The 15,584-nt window shown below is 40.5% G+C and overlaps 1 protein-coding gene across 1 annotated transcript; it reads left to right on the plus strand.

Moving 5' to 3' along the window:
* Positions 1–3,071: 3,071 nt before the first annotated feature.
* Positions 3,072–6,026, plus strand: TRAF3 (TNF receptor-associated factor 3). Its single transcript, XM_009703370.1, has 3 exons — positions 3,072–3,104; positions 3,481–3,697; positions 4,947–6,026. The coding sequence occupies exons 1-3, from the start codon at positions 3,072–3,074 to the stop codon at positions 5,516–5,518; spliced, it is 822 nt and encodes a 273-aa protein (XP_009701672.1). The 3' UTR covers positions 5,519–6,026.
* Positions 6,027–15,584: the final 9,558 nt, after the last annotated feature.

The following is a 15,584-nucleotide window of genomic DNA, read 5'->3' on the forward strand; positions in this document are numbered from 1 at the left end:
TACTACTTCTCACTAGCTATTTTAGCTTAGTTATTTCAAGCCAAACTGTGTTTTACAGCTCTTTCAACCTGATTCATTCCACTTACTGGAACTTCCTGGCTCAGTTAGGTTGTTAAGGGCATCCTGGAAACACACCTCAATTGGTTTTTCCCTGGACAATATGATTAACCTCCTTCTGTTGCCTACTAGGAGTTGAAGGAATTAGTTACCAGTTGTGAGCCATTCTTTTTCAAGGTTGCATTGAGCAACCATGGCCACATGGCCAAGAGCCGCGGATACCCAGTTCTGCACAGTTCCAGTGTAGGACTAGCCAGTTCAGGCCTGGACAAGCGATATTTGCTTAGTCCCCCAAGTCCTATGCATGCTAGTAATTTCTCGTACAGTTTCAGTATTAGTTGTCATGTAACCTTCTTTGGCTTGGGAACAGCTGTTTCACTGAGCACGACTGGTATCATCTGTACTGCGAGGCATATAACACAACTGGTGTAAATGCATCAAAGGTGTCTGGGCACTGGCAGGAACTTCAGCATTGAGATGTTTTCATTCAGATTAATTTTCTATATACTGGTCTCTAGGGAAGGTGTTTTAACTGAGAGTGTGTGTGATACTTTTCCAGCTGCTGTCTTATGGAAAGGAGTTTTCACACCCAGTATCCAGTCTGTCTTATCAGTATATGGAAGCATATTAGTAAGCCAAGTCTTAAGCTGAGTGTGGACATGCAGCACTTAAAAACAAATGAAACAGTGACCTTATCAATGTAAAATAATTTGATTGATAATGCATTCCTTCAAAGGAGGAGGATGTATGATTTGTTTTCCCAGTCAAGTAGTACCTTTGGTTCTTTGTCTAGTGTGATGTTCAGCTTCTCAGTTTTGCTGTTATCAGTTGCAATGGAAAGGTCCATTAGGAGCATCTGAAAGAGAAAGAACTGCAAATATAACTTTCTTCAGTTCCTGATGACATTTTCTAAATTCTTTTAGTAGTAATAGTGCTAAAATTATGGAAATTGTTTATTAGAAATACCAAACAAACCTAGGTGAAAATCAACATCAAGAAGAACCCTCAGTGGTTTGCCAGGCATATAACTCTGGATTAATGATCTGGAGAGGTCAGTTGCTGGAATAAAAAGTGCATGCAGAAAATTGATATCTACTTGAAAATTTATGAGTACAGTGTGAGACATCTGTGTGCTTTCTAATGGAATAATTAGAGTGAAATTCTCCACTGCTGCATTAAATTCAGATTTAGTACATCAGTATCTCCCAGCATGAGGGAGGTTGGCTCCCTGTAGGGTAAAAAGATAGAGACCCCACTGCTTTTAAAAAATGGAATACAAGTCTATTTCTGATTATTCTGTATCTCTTGAATTCTCCTGAAGAGGTACAGGAGATAAAATACTACATGTTTGCCAGCGTATAGTAGAAGCAGCTGAAAACCAGAATTGGTTGTACATGTACAAAGGTAGAATGTTGCACACAGGTTGATGGAGATAAGTTGGTCCCTAGTAACAGCTTTCAGTAAACTTCTCCCAAAAGAATAGCTTAGAATCCTTCTGCATCTTCACCACTTTCCCAGTTCATCTGAAAATGTATTTATTTGTTTTGTTTGATGCTGTGTTAGTGCCAAGAGATCCCAGTTGGAAATTAGAGCATCTCTGTGTGAGGCACTGTACAAACCCACGGCCATGTTAATCATTTTTGCCTTGGAGAGTTCATGTTTTGTGTGAGTAGAGGAAAAAGATCAGACTTGGGCATACCTTGAGTTTACTTTTACATGTTAGCTGTGAACTAATGGCCAAGTCTTGTGGCTCTGCTCTTACAACACGCATTCAGGCCATTCCATGGTGTGTTTCTTTTTGTATGTATAGCTAACAGTGCTTCCATATTTTATTTTCTGATTACCATCAGTCCAAGTGAAAGGGTTTAACTCTGTTGGTAGCTGGTGATTGGTACATCCAGGCAAGTTGCTTCATCTGTTTAATGGGACCATACCCCTACATTTATGATTCAGTACACAGCTATCCTTTATGAAGTCATAATTTTGCAAGCGAGATACATAAGCTTGTATTAAAACACCAACATAGAAATAAATAGTTAATCTTGAAATAGATTACTCGGTGGTTTTGAGACACAACAAAATAAAACACTCTTAGAACATGATTTTGCTAGCTGGCTTAGCAAATTGACAGCCTTCAATTAATCATTACAGACTTTCAGTATAACTGAAACCACATGATTAAAAGCAAATGCCTAAAAGGGGAAATGAAGGTTGCATGAGGCAGAAGGGTTTTCCCCATCAGTGGGGAACATTGAATCCACATGGCTAACCAGAAGGCAAATGCAAAATAACTTTATTTTCTTGTTTTGTACTCAACTGCTACTTTTTTTTTTAAGAAGTGAAAAATCATTTTTACACATTGGCACTATATGATGATAAGCTATAAAGTTAGATTTGGAATTTAACTGTAGGTGGTAGCAAAAGTAGTTTCTTACCTCAAACATTTGTGTTGTCATTTGAACTTCACAACTGATTATGGGGTTCTGGCTAAAATTCCTGCTAGTCCAAATTAGCTGTGGTAACCTGAAGTGCTATGTATTTCTTGCATCAGATTTGAGGTAGACTGGGAAGTATGTTCTCCTTTATATTTGTAATATACTGAGGTGCTTGCAATGTCCTCTTTCAGGGAATACCTTTCTATATATATATTTTTTTTTCTTGAGTATTATATTTCATGCCTTTCCAAAATCAACTGTGGTTTTTTTCTTTGTTTTCTTAAAAAGACTCAGCCAGCAAGCACCTTCAGGATGCATGACTTACTCAGTTGAGGAAGTAAGGGTGGAAATTTTAAAAGTGCTTAGTAGGAAAGAAGTGGTAGTTTTGCTTACACTCTTGAGGGCTTCTGCTGTGGTTATGGGCACATTATAACTTAGGCTTTGATACCTGATTTATGTGAGCTTGGAGCTTGCTAATGCCACTGTATCTGCACATATCCGTACCCTGCTCCATATGTGCAAGAGTACTGATATTTTTCTTGAGAGGTAAGTTATTTGCTGTTACCCAATGATAAACGCATGCACATGAGCAGACACTTGATTCACACCATGGTAAGTTGTTGTGCCCATACTTTGTTGCTTAAGTACTCTGACATGAGACCCAACAAGTATCAGCCCACAGTATCAATATAGAGACATTCAGAATATTGTTCATGCATTGAAAGGTTTTTTAAAAAAAAAATTTAGGCAAGAGCACATTAACAATTCATTTTTTAAAAATAATTGTATTCATAATTCTGATAGTGCTCTAATATTAATATCTATGCACTAGTAAGACTTTTTCTAAGTGTTTTGTAAATACTCTGGATATTCCTCTAAATTTTCAAGGTTTGTGTTATTAAAATATTTGACGTAAGTGAAACTTGTTTGTATTGGAAATGCATTTTATTATCGATATATAATCATTGTTTAATTTGCATAAATTAAGGTCTTTTTGTTGTTTCAACTCTTACCTTATTGTTTTATAAAGCGAGTGATAGACAGTCAAGCAGAGAAACTGAAAGAACTGGACAAAGAAATCCGTCCCTTCCGTCAGAACTGGGAGGAGGCTGACAGCATGAAGAGCAGTGTAGAATCCCTCCAGAACAGAGTGACTGAGCTGGAAAGTGTTGATAAAACTGCAGGGCAAGGAGCTCGAAATACAAGTAAGTGTAAGCACAATGGACTGAAGTATTCAGCAGTGCTGTCAAGAGAAAAATGGTGTCCTTTGGATGGCACTCCCATTGTGATTTTTATGTGGAAGCGTCAATAATGCCAATTCTTCTGATTTTTTTTTTTTTTTTGAACAGGAAGCTGCGTAATCCCTTTGTTGAGGATGTGGCATTGCTTCCACACTGTTTCTTAGGCTTGATTCTTGCCTTTTATTTTGTTTTCTTGACACTTGTCTTAATTAAAATGTTAGTTCATTATAAATAATTCTTCAATTGATCTTTGACAACTAATAGCTTTCAGCAACTTCTTTAAATATAGTCTCGGTATATTGACAAGTCATCTTTTATTACTCTTTTCCCCCATGAATGGATCAACGCTATGGTTATCTGCTTGAAACCACCTATCCTGATATCTGTTACAGAGATCTATTTTATTCAAAGAAAACTGTGAGATCTGCTGGAGAATAAGGTTATTGTCGTACTTGCTGAATAAAGTGAAAACTGGAGTTTATCAAGATAGTGTAGATCATATGTAAACATTTAAATTATTGGGACGAAGAAGTTAACATTTAAATAGATCTGTATAAAACAAACCTGCCTTACAAATTCATCTTCTTGGTATTGTATGTTGGCCAATTTTGCCAGTGTGTAAAGACAGAGTAATATTTGCATGTGAGGGAAAGGGGACACTAAAAACACCGCTCCCTCCAAAGTAAATAAGTGACCATATAATACAGAGCTAAGCTTGAATTTTCTGTTCTTTTATGATAAACTTTAGACATAGTAACAGCACTACACTTCTGAGACAAGTAGTGTCTGATAAGATTTTGAGTGATCAGCAGTGCTTCTGAATTTCCAGAGGGATAATGTAGGATGTGCGACCGCTTCCAAGGTCTTCACTGCTAATAGCAATCTACAGATAATGCTACCAAGTCTCCTCTCAAGAAATGGAAGCCTCTGTAGCTGTATTGCTTAGTGACCAGGCAAAATTTATGTTAGATGATTTGAATATTTGACTTTTACTGCATGTGTGATTAACACCCGTGTTTGTAAAAATCCCAGTTAATCTAGATACTAGCTGGCAAACTATTGTCTGTGGAAATTGTTTCATCTGTGACCAGAATGCATTTTGGTTCTTGAGGAGGACAGTGTTTTCATATACAATAACAGCATTGGCGATTGATTTTTACGGTCTTTAGAAAAAAACACTTTTCTCACTCCCATCCTTTCTGCTTTCTAACAGGCCTGCTAGAGACACAGCTGAGCAGACATGATCAGATGCTGAGTGTTCATGATATTCGGCTGGCTGACATGGACCTCCGATTCCAAGTTTTAGAAACTGCCAGTTACAACGGAGTATTAATTTGGAAAATTCGAGATTATAAACGTCGGAAGCAAGAGGCAGTCATGGGGAAGACTCTGTCCTTGTACAGCCAACCCTTTTATACTGGATACTTTGGCTACAAGATGTGTGCCAGAGTTTACCTTAACGGAGATGGCATGGGAAAGGGGACGCACTTGTCGCTGTTTTTTGTCATAATGCGTGGAGAATACGATGCATTGCTTCCTTGGCCATTTAAACAGAAAGTGACTCTCATGCTAATGGATCAGGGGCCGTCTCGACGCCACTTAGGAGATGCTTTCAAGCCAGATCCAAACAGCAGCAGTTTCAAGAAGCCAACTGGAGAAATGAACATTGCATCTGGCTGCCCAGTCTTTGTGGCTCAAACTGTTCTAGAGAATGGAACGTATATTAAAGATGATACTATTTTTATTAAAGTCATAGTGGATACATCGGATCTACCAGACCCCTGACATACAATGGGGGAGGCAGATTAAACAGAAGACAACTCCGTTTGGGGGTTTTATATCAGTTTGTCTTCAATCAGAGGTCCTAAAGATCACAGAACCACCTTGTGGAACAGACGGAAGAGTTTGAAGGCATAACTGCATAGGGTCCAATTGCGAAAGTAGCAACACATTAAGAAATCATACCATGGTATATTTTTTAATAGAACTAGCAACACTTAAGCTCTGAAGAATCACTTATCCCTCATGAGGATAATGATTATGGTCAGAGAGGATTTTTTTTTAACTTATTAATGATCTAGTCAATTGGAGGTGAAAAGACATATACAGTATGTGCTGAATAAATTACTGACTTTTATTTCTTTAAGCTAGAATACAAAAAAAACTTCACACGTGGGCTAGCTGGAAATTGTCAGCATGTTAAAAGAAGAAATGATGAAGTAATGTTGCAATTATGATATTATTTGAAAAACTGAGGTGCAATCTTGTCTGAAATATAGTATATTGTCTTTTTAAGGCCTCATCTGGTCTCTGTTTTAATAATTACTTTGTCAGAAGATCTTGGAAAAGTATCCATGTCTTCTCAAAAGTATCTGAATCAAAATCATATTTTTATTTAAAGTTCTATTGTTACAGAAAACATTTTATTTTAAAACTGTTGATAGACTGATATTTCTTGGAAGAAAAATAGAAGATATCAAACACTGGTTATCACTTGTGATAGGAAAAAAAACTATTCAATTCTGTTATTTCTCTTTAGAAATGTAAACCTACAATATATGTCGTAGTTAATGACACTATTTCAAAATTAAGGAAAAACCACTCATGGATGCTGTGCATCATTATCAGATTTATAATTGTTTTCACCCTAAAATAGGGCATTTGTTGAACTTTGGAGTTCTAAACGGAATCCTGTACATTTTTTAAAGTTCTGCCCCATGCTTTCCAATCAAGCTATATATGTTGCACATTATGCTGTCAGCAGTATATAGTATTTTCAGTATTGGGGAGGAGGATTAGTGCTGAAAAAAGCCTATATGTTTGTTCTGTACTAGCAACCATTGCTTCTTAAGGACAAATCAGCAATGTCTTAATACAGTGATGGTGGCTTGCATGCATACATGTGCCTTAGATGTGCTGTGCTGCTTATAAACCATAGCTTCTTATTCAGATTAATTCTGATATCTGAAATGGTAGTTTAATTGGACTTCAGGCATAATGTTTAGCCTTGTCTTCAGAGCCCTTAGGTACCTTGCAATGTACAAAATAGAAGCCAAAGCCCATTTCTTTGGCTTCTGGAGCTTCTGTGACTTGGCCATGGTGGAATCCATCTTATTCAGGTGCCAAAACGTTATGCTCAGTGCTCCTATGGAGCTTGGACTAGACAGTCTCCATGGCCACTGTGAAGGCAGGCAACACTTTTCCTCTAATGCCTGTGGTTGTAAGGTGGCATCACTTGAAACGGACCCATCTGAGAACTCTGCGGGGCTGTGACACATATGCTCATGACAGCTTTTCATAGCAGACAAGCACCCTGACAGGGAATGCATGGGCTTCTTTCTCGTAACAGCCTGAACTGTAGTGGAAAGCATTTGCTAGCCCTGAAACATGCTGATTGCAACCTGCTGTGTTCATCTGCTTCTATTTAATAGCCTGTGACAAGCAAGTCTAGAGACGTAGCCTGACTGTGGTGCTCTTTAAAATCCAAGAACAGCTTAAGCAGAGTGGACTTGCACCACTGTGTTTTTAGCCTTCGTGGGCTTGAAAGAAAACATTGCATCTCAGCCTTTAATGTCAGGTTGTATCAGTTTTCTGCTTTTTGAGGCATAGTCACAATTTTTGTCTAAGGTGCAGTTGAATTCATGCCTTTGTATTTCAGCTTGTCTTTGCCGTTGTCTTTTTTGGCTGTGCCTTCACACACAGTGCCTGCAAGAAGTATTTATGAATATACAATGCATGCTAAGTGGTCTTCATGGGTTTTCCAGGCACCTGCTAGAATACTGCCTGCTGCTGACCATCGCAACCGTCAGCAGCAACTTGTCTTCCTTTTCTTGCCTTCCATTGTCCAGGTACTGTACTCCCTTTATGGTACATAGCTGTCAACAGGTGCAAGCTCAAATTTGGAGGCATGTGCTAGCTTTTAATTTCTAGCACAGAAGGAGGACGTTCGGCACAAGAGATAAATATCTATAGATATACCCACATCTATATCTCTAGATATAATTACACGGCACTTGCAGTTTTATGCAGGGTGCATAAGCAAACCCATCACTTACGCTTTAGGGCGAAGGTTCGCTCAACTTGTGTCATTTTAATAATTGTGAATGTAGGCAGCTGAGCTTTTGTGTTTGTGCATCACAGAATTTTACTGAAAACAGGATTCCCAAGTGGAAATGTCCAAAGGACTCTCCTCCCATTGCTAATGCATGTCTTGTGAACTTAAATGAAACCGTTTGGCCATCTCAAAACAGTTTAGATCCTGTTTCAATCTGGGACTTGGAGGAGATTTCTAGTATAAGCAGGGCCCAGCATATTCTGCAGATTTGTGACTACAGTTTCCAACTCCTGTGACAGAATTACGCTTCTAAATCCAGGCTCTTAAAAAGAGGAGGAAAAAAATGTTTCCAGCCTTTGTGATTGAAAGAGGACTTTGAAACATGCTAAAAGTGTAAACTAATAGGGAAGTCTTCCTCAGTCTGCACGCAGCCTAAACTAGTAGCTTTAAGAGATCTGAATATCTCCGCTTAGTGGGATATTAACTCAGACACTTCATAGAGAAGTTTAAATATGAACACTGCTAACTATATTAATGCTGATCACTGTAGCAGAAACATCAGTCACTGTTGTATTTCACAGATCTCTATGCTGCTTTCTACATCTCCCAAGTGCCAAAAGCACCAGCTGCCAGAATCTTCAGCTTCACTTGGGCAGCTTTTATAATGCAGTAATGTGCTATCGATATAAAAATATTTTTGCATATATGCTTTTTATCACAGTTAATAAAATGGAGGCCTACTGCACTTATTTTTTAAAACTACATGAAGCTGCCAGAGAATTTCCAGTTTGCCAACCCTGCGTACTGTGAAATCCAGGATCTTGCTACACAAATGTAGACACCGCCTGCTGTGGAATACCTGAAGCCTTGACTGTAACACCCCTTTCTCCGCAGAACTCACGGGCCATCTCTGTAGAGTTCTTATTGTGTACATAGAAATCAGTTTCCTCTGCTTTCCAGCAAGGAGTATGTAGCATTTTGTGAAAACAAGGCCGCTGTATATTCTCTAAATTGGAAGGAAAAGATACCTGGTGCTCTACTCAACACTTTAAATTATTTAACTTTTTCTCTCATCATTGAAATGCCCTTTGTCCTTTTTTTCTATATGTTCCTGACCCAGATATCCAAAGTTTTCTAGGGTCTGCTTAAAGTGATTCATGGGGCCCCCAGTCTGCCCCCACACATACTCTTGAATCCCTGCTAACTCCTGTGGTGTGCCATTATTGCAAGGCGGTCCCAGAGTATTTGTATTACTTTAAACAGAGTTTCTTCAACAGAACCATTTTTTTTTTCTCTGCTTAGTAATTCTTAGCAGCACACAACTGAAGTCTCTTGCTGGTGTTGTTTCTTAACGATGATGCACCAAGTTACGTACAAGCTTCTTTGTTTCCAGCTTTCTCTAGGGAGATTCCAGTGTGTGACAATCTGGATGTTGCCCTTTTTGTACACTCTTCAGCACAGGGTGAGTGCATCTGTTACCTAGAAAGTCTTGAATTCTAAACAGGATGAAACTATTTGGGCGTTTAAAGACCAACCTGCGATTATGATGCATGACCACGTCTGCATTACTTCTCTGATCTAATTAAAGGGGTCTTGTTTCAGTTACTGTCTACATGGTACACCTTCAACTGCTGACTTACAATATGCAATGTTGATTTCAGCCTTGTACTGTAAATGTTGTTCCTCACAAAGAGAATGTGCAATAGGAAAACGGGATGATGGGTGGCATAATTTTAATGGAAAAAAAATGTGGGTAACATGCTAGCTTTCTTATAAATATGAACTACAGTTTATTTCCTTTTCCTGTGGGTTTCCCTGTTTGGAAAAGGAAAGTTGAAGATACGTGCCTGTTTCTGTGCCTGGTGAATTTCTCAAATGCAAAGGTATAACAGAGATTTGTGTGAGTTGTAATTTAAGTGTTGAACCCATGAATGTCAGGTTGTGATTGTATTGCTCATGTTTCTCAGCTTGCCATGATTATGGCTTGTTGAGATGGAGTTTAAAAACTACCACCTATTTGTATCTGTATTCCATCACATGGGATAGGCATTTTGCCAACAATGCAGGGTTTCTGTTGTTTTGTTTTGTTTTAAAACACTGGTGCTGTTTGGTCCAAGACAGAGAAGCATGTAGGGAGTGACAAGAGAAGCTGCCTGCACCGCAGAAGGGTGAAAGGACTGCAGTATTGATGCCTTGATATGATTTAACTATGCAAATATACAAATAGGTGAGGGGGGAAAATTCTTGGGTTGCATACCTAATCTCTTAGTTTTTGCTCTGTGAATTACTTGTACGTGTGTAGGTACATACATATACACACAGACATGCATGCACATATATATGCAAAGTCTTTACGTAGAAGTGATGAAACAAAACCCTTTCCTCCAAGTTATACTTGATCAATTGGTGCAAATATAACTTGCTGCTGCTAAGGGAGGATCTTGGCTAAGGGCAAACTTTGGATTTATATCTTCCAGGTTTGAAGACCTGTAAATAGCAAACAAACAGTTTGTTTAGCCTTTCTGAAGACCGTGGAATGTCATCTAGGACACATGTCCTTCCTCATACTCCGCTAATTTGGAGATTGCTGTATTTTAAATAAACGTAGTGATGGGCAACTTGTTAATTGAAAATTCTTTCCTTTAATTTGGGAACAAAAGATAATAAAAAGCAGCTGGACCTCTTCCTGGAATTCCTATCCAGTTCAGTCGATACCTCTATATTCTGGTTGACCTAGAAATCATAGCTACTGCAATAAAAATGATCAGTGTGGGAATTCAGTCTGTCTTGAGAGTAGTTGTTAGTGCTACGTACAGTGTAGGAAGCACTTTGCATCTGCAAACATGTTCTTCTTATAGCAAGTGCTGTTTGTCCTTTCTGGAAAAAGGAAATCAAGGATGAGATGTGAAGTGACTTGCCCAGAGTCATGAAAGGAATCTCCAGGTGCAGCCAGGACTGAATGAGAGGTTCCAGTTCCCTAGTGTTACCTTCAAATCACTAGGTTTTACTCTTTTTAATACATTTGTCCCTTAAAGGAACTGAAAAACAAGTTGGCATACCTTGAAGACCCACATCAGGACAGTAAGGGCTAGAATTAAACATACAAGCTGTCGTGATTTGGGGTTGTACGTGTATGGTAGCCCAGATGTTGCTCACTACTTGGTGATGCTTTGCACTACCTGCAGAGTGGAAGGCCAGCGCAATGCATCAGTGTGAATAATAGCAGCAAATGTGTGTCCTGCTCTATTTGTTCAGAATCGCCCGACAAAATAAGTCTCATTTGATGCTCCTCTTAACTGAGGAGGGAGTGAAGTGGGTTCGTCTTTGTTCTACCAGCCTGTAGCATGACTGACCATTTCTTTCTTGTGGGGCTTTCTCCCTTTTAGTTTAAACCAAAATATGGAGGGCTTAATTGTTCTTTCCTGCCTCTTAATCCAGGCCTTTGCTGAGAAGCACCAGATAGGAAGGTTGTGGAAAACTGTGGACTGCTGATTCAGGGACAACCTCTTAAGATTTAGAAGAGTAGAGATATACAACACGTAAGGGATCTGACTATACCTATTTCTCTTCTAATTTGTGGTCAAGACTGCAGCTTCTGTCTTCCATTTCATGATCTTAATGTAGATACTAGGCTGTGTTTGTTTAGGTTTTTTTCCCTCCAAGTTAGGATTAGTTCCTTAGGGTTCAAATAAGTTCTAAATTTCACAGAGAAGCACCTGAACCAAAATCCTGGATCCAAACGTCCCAGACTTGATGTGGAATTCAAATCTGGATCCCAACTCTGTGGCTTACTAACCTACCCATTTAGGGGAGGGTTTGTTGTCTCTACGTGGTGTTTGTGTTTCTGGTCCTTTGGAACTAAGCTTTTAATTTGGTTGCCAGTTCTGCAAGGACTTTTTAACTTCTTAGCAATGCCGGTGTTCACACGCTCCATTGCTGGCAGTGCGATGCGTAGTGATAAAATTTGACTCTGTCTAAGGGTTACTGAGATAAACCAGCATTATCATTCGTAAAGGTCATTTTCTTGCGTAGTGTTGTGAGCTTTGGATTTGAATATAGCTCACATCTGAAAGGACCCATCTTCCAACTATGACCTGCGTCACTGGCAGAGAGTTGTATAATCTGTACTTGTGGAATGGGAAGGTACAAGCTTCCATCGTTGCTGATGCATCATGTGATCCACCTATTTTGTTTTTCTTATACCTGTTGTTTGGTTTATGTATTTTTTTTTTCAGTTTTATAGAAAAAAAAACAAAACAGGGGAAGTTCAGGATTTTTTCTACAAGGTATAAAACTCCAATGATTTAGTGGTGACTAGAGAGCTGTGAAAAATACCCCATTAGGAGGTGATGGGCTGAACGTAGGTCCATTTCTCTTAGACAAGTAGGATAACCTTTAAGACACATGGAACAACGTAATAATCGGGAAAACTAAAGCTGACATTTGTTTCCAAGAAATTCTGTAAGAAATATCTATGGAAAAAACATCAGTGATCAAGAATAATGTACAAATTAATGTGTTTGAAACTTGTGTATCCATTTCTTTAATCTCATACTCTTCAGTGAACGGTACACTTGTGTTCAGTTTTATGATCAAAAACAAAGACCAAAGAAGGCCAACCTCATTTGATTGTGTATATTCTGCCTGTCTTAATTATCAATAGCTGTAAGGATACAGTGCAAGTGATCTGGTAACCAGTGGTTCTCGTCCTTTTCTTTTAGGGGGAAAAGCAACTTTAAAAATGTATAATTTATTGCTCAGCAATAACCATGTTGTTAAAATAATAATTAAAAAAAAAAAGGAATTAGCAACATGTCTTAATTTCCCAATAGCATTATTATATGTTGTATTTCAGTTTATTGTATATTGTGTTTTTGTATTTATTTGTGTTTGGAGGTCTTGCTATGTCTTTTTGTGTTTAAATGCTAATAAACAAGGACAGTGTGTAAGAGTGTAGAATGCCGAACTCTGAAATGCTAAACTGTGTTATTAAAGGAAAAATAAATCTAAGTAGGAAATCATATTTTTTAAAAAACCTGGTGTGTTGGATTTTAGTGACTGCTGTTGACTTGCAAATGGCCAAGGTGCATCCTTGCTCCTCTCTGAACCCACTGCATGTTGGCTGTTTGGTGCTTTATGCTTACGCACCTCATCGACCTTTATTGTGGCATTTCCCTTCCTCTTCACAGGAAACTTGCAATAACTTTTTTCAGAGTCCTTTTTTCCATGCAGTAACTCTGATAGAATAAACTAAGTGATGGTGTTCATTCTAACGTTGGTGTGAAGAGTCCTCATGCAAATAGAGTAGAAATAATTGAAATGTCTTTTTATGCATCAGTGGTACACCGCTTTCCCGAAGAGGTGTGGGAAAGGAGAGACGGTGTGGCTTTAACGTCTGAAAATGCAGATTTTTTTTTTCTTTTTTTTTTTTTTTCCCCTTCTCCAGTGTCATTAGTGCCTTTTCTCAACTCAGAAATGCATTTCAGGTGTGTGTTTGAAATCATGGAACACAGTGCAGTCTGTAAAGGCAGCATACTGTTTTGAAATGAGTGAAGCAATAATATTTCGACCATATCTCAGATTCAGCCTAGTGATGAAAACCCTGATCCTCAGGGGTGGTGTATGGAGCACGTCACTTCTACCAAGCACCATGCTGTGATCTGTCCTTCTGTTTTTTCTTCCCTCCCACCCCTTACTTACTGAAATTCCCATTTGCCCTCTTTCACGTCACTGCAGGGGTAATACTGGGTTTAGCGATGTGGGAATGACCTGCCTGTGCTCAGAGGCAAGACTGCGGTGTCCTGGCAAAAGCCACTGCCTCATTGCCAGCACCCAAACGTGAGTATGACCCAGCCAGCCAATACCAGCGTTTGCAGCAGGTAGTCTGAAAGTGCTGGGTGGCTGAGGGCCTTTCTTCTTAAAATGGGTATGCCAGAGAAAAGGCAAATGCAGAAATGTGGGCACGGTGAGAGGAAAGGGTGGCTAAGAAATGCCGTCCTCGCTGTGCACAGGATGTGCTGAGGTGGATGTTCCCTTCTGCTGCTGAGAGCAGTCACTGGTAAGTGCCTCTCCGGGTGCTCTGGCATCCCCTGCCCTGCTCATCGCGTTTTCCGCTCGTACTCCCACAGCTGGCACTTGAGGCTGCGCTGCATAAAGCTCTTCACATCTCCTCGCTGTGGAGTGTGAAAAGAAGGTGAACTTCTTGTCTTCTTAACGAAGTGGGTTACCTTCAAGCAGAGCCCTCTTAAGGAAGAGCAGGCTTTGCTATCTCCAGAGCTCCTCCTCCTTCCAAATTTTTTTGCTCGGTGCCGCTCAGATGTGATACTTGTGTCATTACAGGGCAGCAGGAGAGGTGGAGAGGAAACAAATCGCTTTAAACATGAAGGCAAACACCGATTCTCTCCTTACCTCCCTGCTCCTCCTCCCCCAGCAATGAATCGTAATTGAAATGATACATGATGCTGTTCCTGGCAAGAATGAGTCTTTATAGGTGGTTTCATCTTCATAACAGGTTACTGAAGGCGACTGGCAGCTTTGTAGCATGCTTTCCCCCGGCAGGCGATACGGTTCTTGGGGCGATGGGTGCAGAGTGCTAGCTCGGGGAGAGCAGGGTGAAGAGCTCTCCTGGTCTGCAGGGGGGTACTGTGCAGGCGTCTGCGTTGCCTGAGCCTGGACCTGCTGCTGGGGCCGTCTCTTGCAAGAATTGCAGTGGGATTTTTTTTTATTTTTTTTTTTTTTTAAATTTTCCGGCATTTCAAGCTTTGGGTTTGCTTGCTGTCTGGTAAGGAGAAGTGTTTTCAAAACCTCTGACTTCTTGGTCCTGCAGATGGACCTATCTCCTGCTCTCTGGGATAGCCTGCTTCGATGTGACCAAGTCCTGGAATTGTTTGAGGAAGTGGGAAATATCCAGTGGTCAAAACAAGTGGTGAAAGAGGTGATTTCCCCCCTCCTTCCCCAAAGCTGGTTTTCCGTGAGTCAGTTGTGTGGTTCCTTCCTGCAGACCTGGGTTGAGCCCTAGAGGCCATCACCATCGAGTAGCGTGTCTGGCTTGTCCTTGTTTTTTGGCCAAAAGAGGTGGTAACTCAAGTGTCTTCACCTGGGGAGGGTGAGCCCACACAGCTCTTTGCCAGAGCTCACCCTGAAGGAGCAGAGGTGAACGTTAGACCCCGATGCGTGCTCTCCTGTGTCCCGTAGGCTCCCAAGAAGAGGGACTGGCCCAAGCTGGGAGCTGAATTCCCACCAGCTCGGCTGGCAAACACAGAAGAGACCCTGGGGGCTGGCTTCCACCCCGCAGGCTGCAAATTGGGTTAAGCGGTGTTTGGCCACAGCTCATGGTACCAGTTGCAGCTGGTGGAAATGTGTTTTTTGACAACATCGCTGTGCTGATTAGAGGCAGGAGTTGTTTGCAGACATTGCTACGGACACTCAATGGCTGCTTTGTGCCAACACAGAAGCTCCCGCGGAGGAGATTATTTGGATCAGTCTTGGCTGATAGAAATGGCATCTGTCTCAGCATACCCCGTGCCATCAGCCAGCGAGAATGCAGAGGGAGGGGTGAGCCTGTCCCCAGCCGTTGCCCCTTTAGCAGGTGTCCCGGGGGGAGATAGTGGTGGCTGGGAAGTGGTACTCAGTCCTCAGAGGATAAAAATAAATCTCACCCAAGCGCAGGAGCTGCGTGAAGTGGGCTGGTTAAAGTGTTTGGTGGGGTGTGGGCTCAGGACCTGATGTGCAGGTCTCGTTGCTCAGATCCCCACATCCACACAGTTGTAGCTCTGTAGCTGCTTCTTACAGCCCTCC

The sequence above is a fragment of the Cariama cristata genome, unplaced genomic scaffold (assembly GCF_000690535.1).
Source record: "Cariama cristata isolate BGI_N322 unplaced genomic scaffold, ASM69053v1 scaffold8337, whole genome shotgun sequence".
NCBI lineage: Eukaryota > Metazoa > Chordata > Aves > Cariamiformes > Cariamidae > Cariama > Cariama cristata.

Excerpts from the sequence above, each read along its gene's own strand:
- TRAF3 (XM_009703370.1), top strand. The coding sequence starts at position 3,072 with ATGCACATGAGCAGACACTTGATTCACACCATG. Across the intron at positions 3,105-3,480 it reads GACACTTGATTCACACCATG|GTCTTTTTGTTGTTTCAACT; the intron begins GTAAGTTGTTGT and ends GCATAAATTAAG. Across the intron at positions 3,698-4,946 it reads GCAAGGAGCTCGAAATACAA|GCCTGCTAGAGACACAGCTG; the intron begins GTAAGTGTAAGC and ends GCTTTCTAACAG.